This window comes from Hippichthys cyanospilos, chromosome 11 (genome assembly GCF_059441005.1).
Source record: "Hippichthys cyanospilos isolate Australia breed blue-spotted pipefish chromosome 11, RoL_Hcya_1.0, whole genome shotgun sequence".
NCBI classification, from domain to species: domain Eukaryota; kingdom Metazoa; phylum Chordata; class Actinopteri; order Syngnathiformes; family Syngnathidae; genus Hippichthys; species Hippichthys cyanospilos.
The window spans coordinates 16,877,572-16,890,528 of record NC_142379.1 but is presented as its reverse complement, the minus strand read 5'-3'; the positions used below and the strand labels follow the sequence as shown (position 1 = coordinate 16,890,528).

Here is a 12,957-nt window from a genome sequence, read left to right as displayed (position 1 = left end):
CATCAATCCTCAATGAGGCTCTCACTGCATCGCTTACCTCTTGCATCAGCGTAGCGGAGTTAATGATTAGGATTCTGTTCTGGGAGCTGCACCATAGTTTTCCCCCGACCGGAACCATTTTGGTGACGGGGCTGCTGGGAGTGCCGAGAACTAATGTCTGAGAAGATTGAGAGTCCCAGAAACTACCTGCAGATGAGAAAGTGACAGTGGTATAAGCCCTTCATAAAATAAGGAGAGCACTTCCATTTTAGCCAGTTTTTGCTGAAACTGACAGAAAAGTCAATAAGGCCACACTTCAGACACCAATGGCCTATGACGGGTAGGGACCTGTGACGACCGGTGTACATTGTCAACTATCTTGTTTGTATCAGGCCCGCAAGGCAGCAGATTGATTGATCAGTTACAGCTGATTTTATTAGACGTTTCAAAAACTAAGCTCACAGGGTGTTGTCAATTATATTTCAAAACTGTGAAGCACATTACCAAGCAAAGGGTAGCAAGTTCGTATTAATATAATGCAGTGCTTTTCAATTAGTTGGACGGGCCCCCCTGGGGGGGCACGAGGCGATGCCAGGGGGGGTGCGGATGACCCCAGGGAAAAAGATTTGTTTTTGCCATATGAAGTGTGAAAAATAGTTAACAGTTTTATATTGCTTTTTCCTTAGTTTTTTTCCCTTTTGTCAATGTTAAAAAGGATACAGTTTCAGGTGTACTTACAGCTAGAGTATATACTTACTTACTTACTTACTTATACAATTTTTATTTTTTTAAATAATCTTATTTATGGTCGGCGTGGCAAGTGGGAGGGGGTGGGGTGGGGGGGGGGTGGCGCTAAAGGTTTTCTCTTTCCTGGGGTTGTGCAAAATATAATTGAGAAGCTCTGATATAATGCATCTGTATATTATTCAACTAGGGATTGTTTTTATTGTAGGTCTAGGTAAGAATATGTAAATATGTATATATTTACAATAGAAAAGTACAATATATGTATATAATAACCATAATAAGAAGAGAGACACAGACTAACATTATTATTGTTCGTCATAACCACACATAATGCTCACACTTTGAGGTTACCTGCTTCTCTCTGATAGACGATCACTTCGCCATTAGCCAACGATACAAAGACTTTGTTGTCTAAATACCTGCGTAAAACAAAAAGGTAGAATATACTGTAGAACAAAACATGTAAGTAGGTATCATATAGTAAGTCATGAGTGTGGCTACAGAGACTATTTACACACTTAACGTACTGTATGTTAAAGTAACGCAATAATGCAAGAATGACACTTACAGTATACACAAAATGGAGGCTGCGTGCTGCATCTTCATGCTGTTTTTGCGGTTGCGAATGTTGTCTGAGGACTGGTACACATGGATGCTGCCAGGAATAGAAGTATCCCAGAATATTAGGAGACGAAACTAGCTTTGGTCAAAGTATTTTTGACCATAGGTGAACCACACACCATCCGTCCTCCGTGCCAAGCCACACAGAGCTCTGATAGGCTTCTGGGTCAATACTGAGCAGGTCTTCCAGACTGGCTCTGGTGAAGGATCCTCGGGAGGAGCGGCGCATAGCGCGGCCGTCCATGGGGCTCTCCGTGTTGCCTCGACCTCCTCCGCTGACAGACAACATCCCCGGAGCTGAATATGAGCTTGACACTGAAAACTCCTGTTCCTCCTCGCTGCTGGTGGTCTCGGTAGCCAAGTCTTTGGCGCATGGAGCCTCTTCATCTTTAGGAGAGAGATGAATGAGGGACAGTGAGGATAAATGTTAAATGGACAAATCAGTGATTTATCAGTGACCGTATAGTGAGAGACTATCCGGCATGCCACGGAATCTTATCCAATCTCACTTATTTGGTCATCTATCTGTGCTAACGTACTGTATAATACTGACACAGAAGTTAAAAGGTTTTCCACTAGATGGTGCAATACTCAATTAACCTGTGCACTGACCCGTTCGTTGTGCAGGCCCTGAGTTTACACAAATTCAGTATGAGGAACTTTAGACAAGCACATCACTTAGTATACACTGGTGTGTATACTTTTTATGATAGTTTTGGTTGTGGTACGTTGTGAAATTTGCGGATTGTAACACAGGCTTTAGCTCAATCAAGGTTAGGAAATGATTATTTCAGCAACTGGGGCTTGCATTGAACTCTTCCATCACCTATGAGTCTCTTATATGTATTTCCCTACACCTCTGCACAGTAGGTTAAAGGTGGTGACATCAGTGAGCAATAGATTATATGTAATGCCTTCTTAATAAGATAATATTTTGATTTATACATCAAAGCCCCAATCAATTTTTCTGAAATTTTATCCTCAAGGGTTCCACCATTTTCCCACAAATGCTATATTATGTTTCAGCTATGATACCAAAGTAATATTTTGGGAGGATGTTTACCTTCTATTGGTGTATTCGCTGGGTTCCCCAATACTTTTGTCAAAATGTTGTATGATTGTACCATATGAGTGTAGTTTAACTTACTGCCATAACTGGAGGATATGGTGGATTGACTGGCTTGACTCTGTAGCGTGGATGAAGGGCTTGGTGAATCCTCTTCATCTGTGTCGTCACTGTCAAAAGGGACAAGCTCAGCACCTGGTCCTGAAAGAGATTAACAGGCAAATAAACTAGTTGATATGGTCATCATTCAATCACTTATAAACTGTCCCTCCAGGAATCTCAAAATCAAGGCATTAATGACTTGAACACCTCAACAAAAAATTTAGCTCAAGAACAGTTTACTGTTGTCCTTCACAAGACAGGAGGATAACTATTTTTCACCTAATAAATGCTGTGGTGGAGCACAAATGAAAGTAATTTATTTACAAACACATTTCTCCCATGAAATATAAAACATTAAAAAGTGAGTGACTGAGGCTTGCCCACCTGTTGTGTGGACTTGAAGACAGAAACATAGTAATGAAAAAGTCTCAGCAAAAAGCAAACACATTCTACTGTATGAATTACCTGTCGGTTGCTCGGCCATTTCCAAAGAAGAATGGGAGATTGAAATATGCAACTGCTGTTGAGTGCTGTCAGGTGTTGTGGATGAAGGAGCGGCTTCATGCCCACGCTCCCTGTGAAATAAAACAAGATCATTATACGGGATATAAGTTAGATGATGACCAGATGTACAAAAGTCAGTCTTTTTTTAATGATTAAATTCCCATATTTTAGATTAATACTTTATTCTTTTATTCAATACTTCTCATGAAGAAATAGTGATGAAATTATTTGATAAAAGAAAATATTCATTCAAACAAAATATTTTATTTTTTAGTCTGTGTGTGTGTGCGTGTGCGCATGCATGTTCACTGACCTCCCCTTCAGTCCAGGGACAGCAGCAATGCATATGATCCTGGCTGAGCAGACCGCAATACAGGCCTCCACTGTGGGCTCATCTTTAATGTTCAACAAACAAACCTAATGAAGAAAAATGACAACATTTTCAAGATCCAAGCAGAGCAGATAAAATAAGCTGTACGTTGGGCAAAAAACAACAACGACAAAAAACTGATAATACAAAAAAGGTAAAAACAGGTACAAAGTTGGATCAAGGCTTCTTACCTGTCCAACATACCCATCGCTGTTACACACCCACACCTCACACCCACTCTCAGGGCAGGTGTTACTTGGAGATGCACATGAAAACTACAAACCAAGAATACAGTGCAGTTATAAGGATGCCTTGTTGAAGACATGACTAAAAACAGAAAATGCTTTGCTCCATAGTCACCTGCATTCCACTGCGTGTCTTCATAATGGGAATGGCCTTCAGGAATTCTGGATCCCACTGGTCTTTAGTCATAGCTAAGTCAAAATAAAGGACAATTATTTATTCAGCTACAATTTTATTCATAGACGCGCTGTGCAGTATCTCTCTCATGAGAGTGAAATGCTATAAAAACACTGACCCAACTTCTTTTTTGCTTCCTCAAAAGCCTGTTCAAAGTTGGAGCGAACGTCAGGTGAGGTGAACTCGAAGACAAAGCTATTCTCGGCCGATACGGAGGTGAACTCCAGCTTAGTGGGTGGGGAGGTCATACTGAAAGCCAAAGACTGCTTCTCCGACAGCTCCTTGTGCACAGAGGCCATCAGATCCTTGATCACCTCATCTAGGGACTTAAGTGGTAGATAAGTGGGAGAACGTGAAAAAAAAAACCACACATGCACAATGGGATAATGGGCACAAATGTGTTTGCAAACAAGTACACAATACCTGGTGTGACAAGCTGAGGGTCTCAGACAATTTGCTGATCTGACCAAGCGTGCTCAAATCCTCATCTAGTCGGCTGATAGTTTTCTGGACGTTTTCTTTGTTGGTTGTCTGAATGGAACCTATTGCAGAGAAAAAACCCAGATGAAACCAAGTGAAAATAAATGAAGAAATCAAGTGAAAAGGGTCTTACTTTTTACCACCTCTACATCCTCCAGAGGTAGCTTCCACAGAAACTTATACTTGCTCGATGTATCAATTACACTTGTGGCGGAGTATCTGAAGGACACCAGAGCAAAGTAAAAGACATGGCATGAGCTATATATCCACCAAATATTATGCCAAAACTCAAAAATACAATATTTCCTTATATAGTGGTCATGGATGTGCATTTACACAACTACAGAGTATCTGGCATTTATTAAGTATTTATGTGGGGGAATCATTTGTATGATACATTTTATGATAGTCCAGTAGAGCATTATCCATCCATCCATTCATTTTCTAGAGCCGCTTATCCTCACAAGGGTTGCAGGTTTGCTGGTGCCTATCCCAGTAGGCAGGGGATACCCTGGACTGTTTGCCAACCAATCACAGTGCACACAAAGAAAAAAAAAAAACATTCACACACCAAATCACAACTAAGGACATTTTAGTGTGTCCACTACACCTGCCATGCATGTTTTTGGAGTGTGGGGGGAGGTTTGGGGACAACATGAAAACCCCACACAGGAAGACCGGAGCCAGCTGGAATTGAACTCGGGTCCCTTTACTGTGTGCGCAAACCGCTCATCCCCCACGCCCAGCATTATATTACACATTATTTAAATATTAACAAAAACCTAGGCAAATTATTCTATGAATATAACAATATAAATGATATACTATACACAGACACACACACATTATATATATATATATATATATATATATATATATATATATATATATATATATATATATATATATATATATATAAACACACACACACACACACACACATACGTGTAAATATATCAAGCAAAAAGATCTAAAATGACTTATGTGATGCCTTGTTTGAGTGGAAAATTTTAGAAGCTTGAGCTATGGAATTGCCACATCAATCAGCACATTCTCTGCACATTCCACCGTTAACGTCAGCGTATAAAAGGCGCACTGCTCAGGTTATACTACTGCAACATGCTGGTATCAGATTGTATAGTAAAAAGGCCGCTACCGCCATCTAGTGGCATCAGCTGTTATTATTATTATTATTATTATTATTATTATTATTATTATTATTATTATTATTTTCACGTTTAAAGTGAACGCATGTATCGTATTTATTGAAGTGGACAATGCAATTATGAAGACATTGTGGTGTATTTTATGGAATATATACATAGTATGCATAGCATATATACATAAATACATACAGTACATACATTTGAGGAAATCTTTTACAGCACAATTGGAAAATCTATAGAGGATAGGGTCACCTTTCTTAAAAACCCAAAACATTTTAACCTATTTTCTAACCCTTTTCAGAAATAAGGTTAGAAATATAAGTTTAGAAAATAGGTTTACTAAAAATATTTTTTAAACTTATATTAACCTATTTTCTAAACTTATATTTCTGATGTATTTGCTAAAGCATCAACTGTCATGATTATTAAAGACACTTTTGAAATCTGCTACAGATTGGAATAGGTGTGATCCATGATAGTTTTGACTTTTTTCTTTTCATTTAAATTTGAGACATATTATTATGAGATATTTTTGTATTTACATTATGTCATGATTTAATTATACAACCCTTAATCACAACACAGTCTCAAATTGAATAAGTGTCCATTGTGAAGATGACATGATGTCGCGCTCTTAGTGATAAATACAGTACATAGATTTTCATATGCAAATGTGGTTGCCGAATAAGTTGTTAATCCAAATGAGAAATGTCCAGCTTCATCTGAAGTTGGTGATCAACCATACAGTACAGTGTGTGTTTGAACTTACTGGCTCATTGAGCTGCGTCTCAGCGAGCCAGACTTCCTCTTGAGTGTAGTGCAGATGATCAGATCACTGAAGAGAAAGAGGGAACGATCTTTCTTCCCGCCAACTGTCTTCTGCAGGGAAAATAAAGAACCTCAGCTATTCTTTGCCAATGAGAGTTCAAAATAATCTTAATCCATCCATTATCTTAACCGCTTGTCCTATGATGATGGTAAAAATATTTTCAAGTGAGCCATTTTGCAAATGGACTTAGTCGTTTTGTTCACTTGAGTTGTGTAGTATTCCCAGAAATTCACGACGACGACACATACATCTGGCAGAGACAGTACTTACCGCTTCCATAACCATCTCCTGTCTGATGAACTTCCTCTGGGGATTCAAAATCTAAAAAAAACATAAAATTGTATTGGTGAAATGTTGTATTGGAGAAAAACAGGAGTGGTCGACAAGAAAAAAACAACGGAAGAACGTCGTAGGTTGCGCTACATTGAGGTAGGTTAAAACACTGTGACTTACGTGTTCAATTCCCTCTATATGCGCTTCAATCTCCTGGATGACCCTGGCCTCCCTCTCCGCCTCCTCAGCAGATCGACGGCCTTTATTAATCTTCTCCGCCAGCCGCTTGATGTCCCTCTGGGCATCCAGCAGAAAAGGGTGGTCTGGGTGGTCATCTGGGGTGTGCTTCAGGAGGTCCTACGCATTATTCCAAAAGCATTTACTGTAGCTAAACAAAAACCGCAAAGGCATGCTGAAGCAATCAGCGCTTAGGAGAAATCACCTTGACCAGAAGCTCGTATCGAGGGATCCTCTGGACTGGTTTGATCATCAAGTCACACAGGGCCTGCTTCTCTTTGTTCTCACGCATATTTTGCTGTACAAATGGGAGTAGAAAAGATATGTGCCTGTGGTATGTTGAAAGAAAATACTGTAGCATATCCAACTTGTTAAGGCTTTTTATTACATCTAACACTGGTTTATCTGATTTTCCCTGAATGTTGCAATAAATTACATTAAAAAAAAAAAAAAACTCCTATTCTAAAATACCTACAATCCATTCAAATACTGTAAAATGTTTCTTAAATTTTGTGTGTGGCAATGTAATTAATGCTCTCATTTTCTTGATCTGTGAAATTTCAAAACCCTACAAAAATGGCTGGATGTCTTACCCTACAGCAGTGCTTCTCAATTATATTTTGGAATGCTCCCGCTAGGAAAGAAAAAACACTTTGCGCCCCCAACCATAAATAAGATTATTATCTATAGAAATTGTATAAGTATGCCTAAAACTTTGTATAAGTATGCCTACATTGTATAAGTATGCCTAAAACTGTAACCTTTTTGAACATTGATAAAAGGAAAAAGCAATAGAAATCAATGTTCAACAGTTGTTAACTACACTTTTACAGTATTTATAGTTAAAGATTTGTCTAAGAAAAAAACCTGCATGCATCAAAGTGCCTGAAAAATAAATACGCGCCCAATATAAATACAATTTTTATCTATAAAAGTGACCTGAAACTGTATCATTTTGACCTTAACAAAACAAAAAGCAAAATAACGAAACTTTCAACAACAGTTAACTACTTTTGACAGTGTTTACAGGTCTGTCTAAAACTGAAAACAAATAACCAAGTGCATCAAATAAAATAAAATAAAATAAATGCCAATCCTTATTTTATCACTATGACACTTCCCAAGGCAAAAACAAATCCTTTTCCCTGGGCTCATCCGCGCCCACTGCCCTACAGTAGCGTGCCCAGATGGCTGCACGTTACAAAGTTTGGAGATTCATTGTTCGAGTGCAAAGATGGTGGAGAACCATTAAAGGAAGACAAACTGACCAAAAGTGATCAAGAAGTATCATAAAGAAGCCAGCCAGAGGTCCTGACTTAACACCCTTCGATGTTTTCCTCTGGGGTTGGTTAAAAGACCAAGTATACGCAACAAGACCAAGAAATTTGGAAGAACTTGAAGTGTGAATACTTGAAGTTATGACTTCTATCCCGCAAGATTTTCTTGTGAACTCAGTTGATGCGATTTCTTGTCCACTTGAGAAGTTGGTGGTAAATGAAGATGCCTATATTGAATTTTAAATAAAAGTCCATGCAATGCACTTTCTTCTCATATTCATTAATTGTAGAAATTATATTTAAAAAATAAATTACAGTAATTAATTTAAAATAGGGAGTTACTTTTCAATCACCCTGCAGTTTAATTGAAAATTGGCAGCTACTTAAGAAATAAGGCAAACATCTGCAATTGCAGAGTAAGAATTTGGCATATTGAACAACATACAAACAAAATACCTGTATTTATTGGTTTATCTGACAGTATGCAACAAAAAGTAAACAAATAAAGAATACAGAGAAGCAATCTTAACAAATTTTCTCACCACCTCAACTTTTTGCTCACCTCCAGAAACTTGTGGAAGGCTGGTTTGGCCTCCTTAGCGATCCTTACAGCATCTTTGGCATTCAGAAAGTTGTCAATGTATGCTGAATACATATTGGCCAGGCTCTCTTTGGAGAACTGGAAGAAAGAAAAGGAGGACACCAAGGCTACTGGGGGCATTGGAAAATAACATACACTAAAATGGTAATCATAAGTGCTGCCTACTGAAAACCACAAGAAAATTATGGATAGAAAATTGTTTGGGAGAATTTCTGAAACTATTTCATTGTTGATGCGATCCATTTTGTCATTTAAAGGACTCCCGAAGCACAAAAAGATTAGATACAATTTTCTATCTGTAAAAATATACACTCACATCATGCTGACCTGTTTTCTCGTCACAGTAATAGAAAGAGCAGGTGAGAGAGCAGTTGTGGGGGTTGAGCTGTTAGCGAAAAGAGTACCAACGACCGATGGACCAGCAAAAAAAAGTAAAATGCTTTTGTTGCTCTCAATACATGAGGAAAGCACATAACTGTTCGCCTCAACTTCGCACAACTTAAACCTAAAGCGTACAATTCAGAGTACAAAGTTAAATGTGACTTTGCTTTTTGTCGACGTCAGTGAGCTATTCACAGCTCATTCACCAGCCTGGTTTACCTTCTTACGATTACAGACAAAGCGTACAAATTTTACACTTGGACTAACATGGCCAAAACTTTTTATACGATCATAAATTATTAATTGGAATACATAAATGTGCCTACAACAAGTTGACAAAGCCGGACAAGCTTCTTCTTGCAAACTGTAGTTCTTATCGGCAGATATACTTACTGATTGGATGAGGAGGTGTCCAACAGTCTGCCTATCGTGCCACTGGTTGACGCAGCTGTCAACCTGTTCCAGAAAGTGTTCATGGTGCTCCAAGATCTCTGGAATTTGATAAAACATCTCATCCACAAGCAGTGGGTCCACAATGGAGCCTCCGTCTGGTTGTTTTAGAGGTCGCATGTAGCCCTGTGATGGAAGAAACACAAGCAGTTTAGAGCAAAGTCAGATTTTAAAAAGAACATTTGAAACACATCAACCCAAGCTTATAAAGGCTCAGGAAAACTGTTTGTCGAGACAGTATGCGGAAAGCCATACTTTCCAGTAGTAAGGCGAAGACGTGACATGGCATTGTTCACAACGGGCCTGGCTGCCATTCATCTTCCATGCGATGCACGCCATTTTCTTGGTCAGACACTTATGAGTCAGTCCCAACATGTTCAAGTTGTTACTGATGGATGAAAAGATCTCTCAACAAGAATGACTCAGATTTGTCAGACTGTGACCAAGAAAATAACACCAACTTGAATGGGAGATGCAGTATACTGTAGTTGACAAAGCTGTATTAATAATACAGCAATAATTAAGACCGATAGGTCACTATCCCTCTTTTTTAATCACAAAACACTGTAAATGTGATTACAATTGTATTCATGTCTTTCTCCGTGTGAATGCTGTTTGTATGATATGCCGTCACGTCTGCGGCCACTGCTGGCAAGTATGGATATCCACCTGTTGTCTCTACAAATAGGTTTCACCAACTTTTATAAGCTTGCTTTAATACAACCAGCGAAACAGCTGTAGTCAGGGGCATCAGACAAAAAAATAATACAGAAAGCCAGAAGAAAAAAGACATGGTGAGAGAAATGTACTATGACATGGAGTACTCTTGAAAGTAGTCCACCCACTCATTTCCTCTGTGTGCTTGAATCAATCTTTTTATCTTTGGTGCACCTATGGGGCTCTTTGGGGGGCTGGGATGGAAGTTCACGTAAGCGCTTTTAATTTATATTTCATCAAACAAAGTCCACCCACTGGCATGACACACGGTGCATGCATGCTGGTGACCTACTTTCAACACAGCATTACATAACACTTGCTTGGGTATTGAGACATATAAAGATCATTTTAGATAAATAATTCAGATTTCAGACACCAGTCCGCTGTTCCCCACTAAAAGGGACTTCATGACTCAGTACTGAACCCCCACTTGCGAACCCAATGGAAATTTACATCAATTTGAAGTTATATATTCTTATGATATGTTATTAGATAAAACGTTAGGAAACTGCTATCGTGAAAGGTGTAATGGAGTCACAGATGGCGTGGTGGTAAGTTGGCCTGATTTCAGTGCATCAATTCAGTGATGCAGTTCTTACTCAAGTCAGTGTCGTGAGAGTGCTAATTGTTGCCGCGGTGCTCAGTGAAGGCCCGGGTACGAAATTCACCGACCGCCACTGATCTACAGTAATACAATAAGATTGAGAATGATTCAAATAAGTAGCTCCAGCATGACTGGGAAGACAAGGATGGGAGGTAGAAAAGTCATTTTTCATTTTCCTTCATTAACTTGCAAGCAGTGTGTTACATAAGACCTCTGGAGCTAAAATTGATCATTTGATCACAGAGCGACGCTTCCGGCTAGCGATTGAGTGTTTCTCTTTATTTCAGCGGCAGGCTCTCTCATTTGTACTTGTACTGAAGAAAAAAAAGTAACATTCAATGCTCTCGTTTGCCTGCGTTCTAGACGCATATTTTTTGACAAGCATGCAGAATTTCAAATCAACTTGCGCAATGTTATTTGATATCAAAGGATTAATTATGGTTCATCTACTCAAGGTGAAATAAAAGTTGGCATATGAGCCATCAGAATGTTCCTCCTTGGTTTCCTTTATTTTTAAATACTACATTGCATCCATTAGCTCTAAAAATACACATTCAACTGTAAGCCTTCGAATGTAAATATATGCGTACGCATCACTTAAAACGCTCCCTGTCTACCCACAAACACTTTTAAAGCCAAAGCTTGCACTCTCAGACTAACACATCCTCAAAGAGTCTGCAGCTTCGGTTTGCGGTCACTGTGGTAACACTTTCCCCGGGTCGTCATGGGAACACAGCAGGATTTTATCACTTTGAAGCCACGCATAATCATAAAAGTGTGCGCTGGGCTGCGTGGGGACAAGTACAGAAATGTGACTGTCCGTGGGATGGATGTGCATGTATGCATATGCCCTACGTCTAAACGAGCTTCTTAGAAGAATTCGCACAACGGAGGGTGAATCTGCAGGGTGGTCACTTGATTATCGGTGTTTGTGTGTGAGTGTGTGTGAGAGAGAATGGAAGAGATACAGAGAGAGTATTGGTAGACGTGTTGGTTATCAAATGTATCAGTGAGTCTAAAAGTGCGTTGGATTATTTTATTTAATTTTATTCTTTTTTTCATTAGTACTGCATTTAAATATTCAATGCATCAAATTAAAAAAACAACAACAAATAAATGAACATATGAAAATATGAAGGATTTACAAATATATTTATTCTGTTTTGCTATAGTTTTGACATTATTGCCAAACTTTTAGTGCGTCCTATATACAGTAACATATAAAATACCAGATTTCGACCCTAAAATTATAAGTGCGTCCTTTTCAAGGCAGTTTAATAGGCGTAATAGAATCTGGCCACTTTGAAGCGGCCAGCCTGACACAATTGCCGTTCCCACTTTTTCTTCTTTTTTTTTTTGAAACAAACTATGCTGATACAAATGTCTGCGGTTTTGACGTCACTTTGTCTCATAAGCCAGCATTTATGGGGAGAAACTTTTCTTGAGAGAAATATAGTGTGCTGCTAAGCATATTTGAAATTTAAAAAAAAAATCAAAAATGTTAATCAAAAAATATCAAAAGTTGGTCTTTCATAATGAAGAGAAAATGTGTTATTTGATCTTCTGTGTTTGTAATTGGTTTTACCAAGCAAAATATTAAATATTTGAGTCAAATGTTCTGTAGCAGCGGTCCCCAACGTTTCTATCACCAGGGACCGGTCAAGGCTTTACGTTTATATTGCGGACCGTTGGTGTGCTGACCACATCATACTTCTCATTATGTATGTTCTCACTATGTAATATCAACAGCGGCCAGAAGCGGCGCCAAAAAAACAAAGATCAAGCACAAACTTATGAACTGTTAAACTAAATCATCGGCAAAACATTATTTTGGTTGCAGTCGACACAGGCCGGTACCAGCTGATCCATGGAACGGTACCAGTCCACGGACCGGGGGATGGGGACCACTGCTCTACAGAATATCTGAATGTAAAAAAACTTAATAGCTGCAGCTCGATGACTATTTTGATTACCAACCAATTCCATCCATATTTTTGTATAATGTTAATTGTTTAAGTATTGTTCTACGATTCAGGAAATCATTAAATCACTTACACAATTATTGCATAACCAATTTTTAGACTGGTACGGGACATTCACCATCAAGATCATAGGTCCAACAAACCATGAAAA

General features: G+C 38.7%; 1 protein-coding gene across 1 annotated transcript in view; it reads right to left on the bottom strand.

The window, feature by feature from the left end:
• Nucleotides 1–12,957, bottom strand: part of arhgef17 (Rho guanine nucleotide exchange factor (GEF) 17) — a 55,559-nt gene that overhangs the window by 5,066 nt on the left and 37,536 nt on the right. The window contains exons 3-20 of the mRNA XM_088426824.1: nucleotides 9,447–9,629; nucleotides 8,634–8,750; nucleotides 7,000–7,092; nucleotides 6,738–6,914; nucleotides 6,555–6,605; nucleotides 6,225–6,334; nucleotides 4,423–4,508; nucleotides 4,233–4,351; nucleotides 3,928–4,135; nucleotides 3,750–3,823; nucleotides 3,581–3,664; nucleotides 3,333–3,436; nucleotides 2,981–3,090; nucleotides 2,495–2,614; nucleotides 1,467–1,734; nucleotides 1,295–1,381; nucleotides 1,078–1,145; nucleotides 38–186 (exon numbers count right to left, since the gene is read on the bottom strand). Of these exons, the coding sequence (XP_088282950.1) occupies nucleotides 38–186; nucleotides 1,078–1,145; nucleotides 1,295–1,381; nucleotides 1,467–1,734; nucleotides 2,495–2,614; nucleotides 2,981–3,090; nucleotides 3,333–3,436; nucleotides 3,581–3,664; nucleotides 3,750–3,823; nucleotides 3,928–4,135; nucleotides 4,233–4,351; nucleotides 4,423–4,508; nucleotides 6,225–6,334; nucleotides 6,555–6,605; nucleotides 6,738–6,914; nucleotides 7,000–7,092; nucleotides 8,634–8,750; nucleotides 9,447–9,629 (2,208 nt within the window). The remainder of the gene's footprint in view (nucleotides 1–37; nucleotides 187–1,077; nucleotides 1,146–1,294; nucleotides 1,382–1,466; nucleotides 1,735–2,494; nucleotides 2,615–2,980; nucleotides 3,091–3,332; nucleotides 3,437–3,580; nucleotides 3,665–3,749; nucleotides 3,824–3,927; nucleotides 4,136–4,232; nucleotides 4,352–4,422; nucleotides 4,509–6,224; nucleotides 6,335–6,554; nucleotides 6,606–6,737; nucleotides 6,915–6,999; nucleotides 7,093–8,633; nucleotides 8,751–9,446; nucleotides 9,630–12,957) is intronic.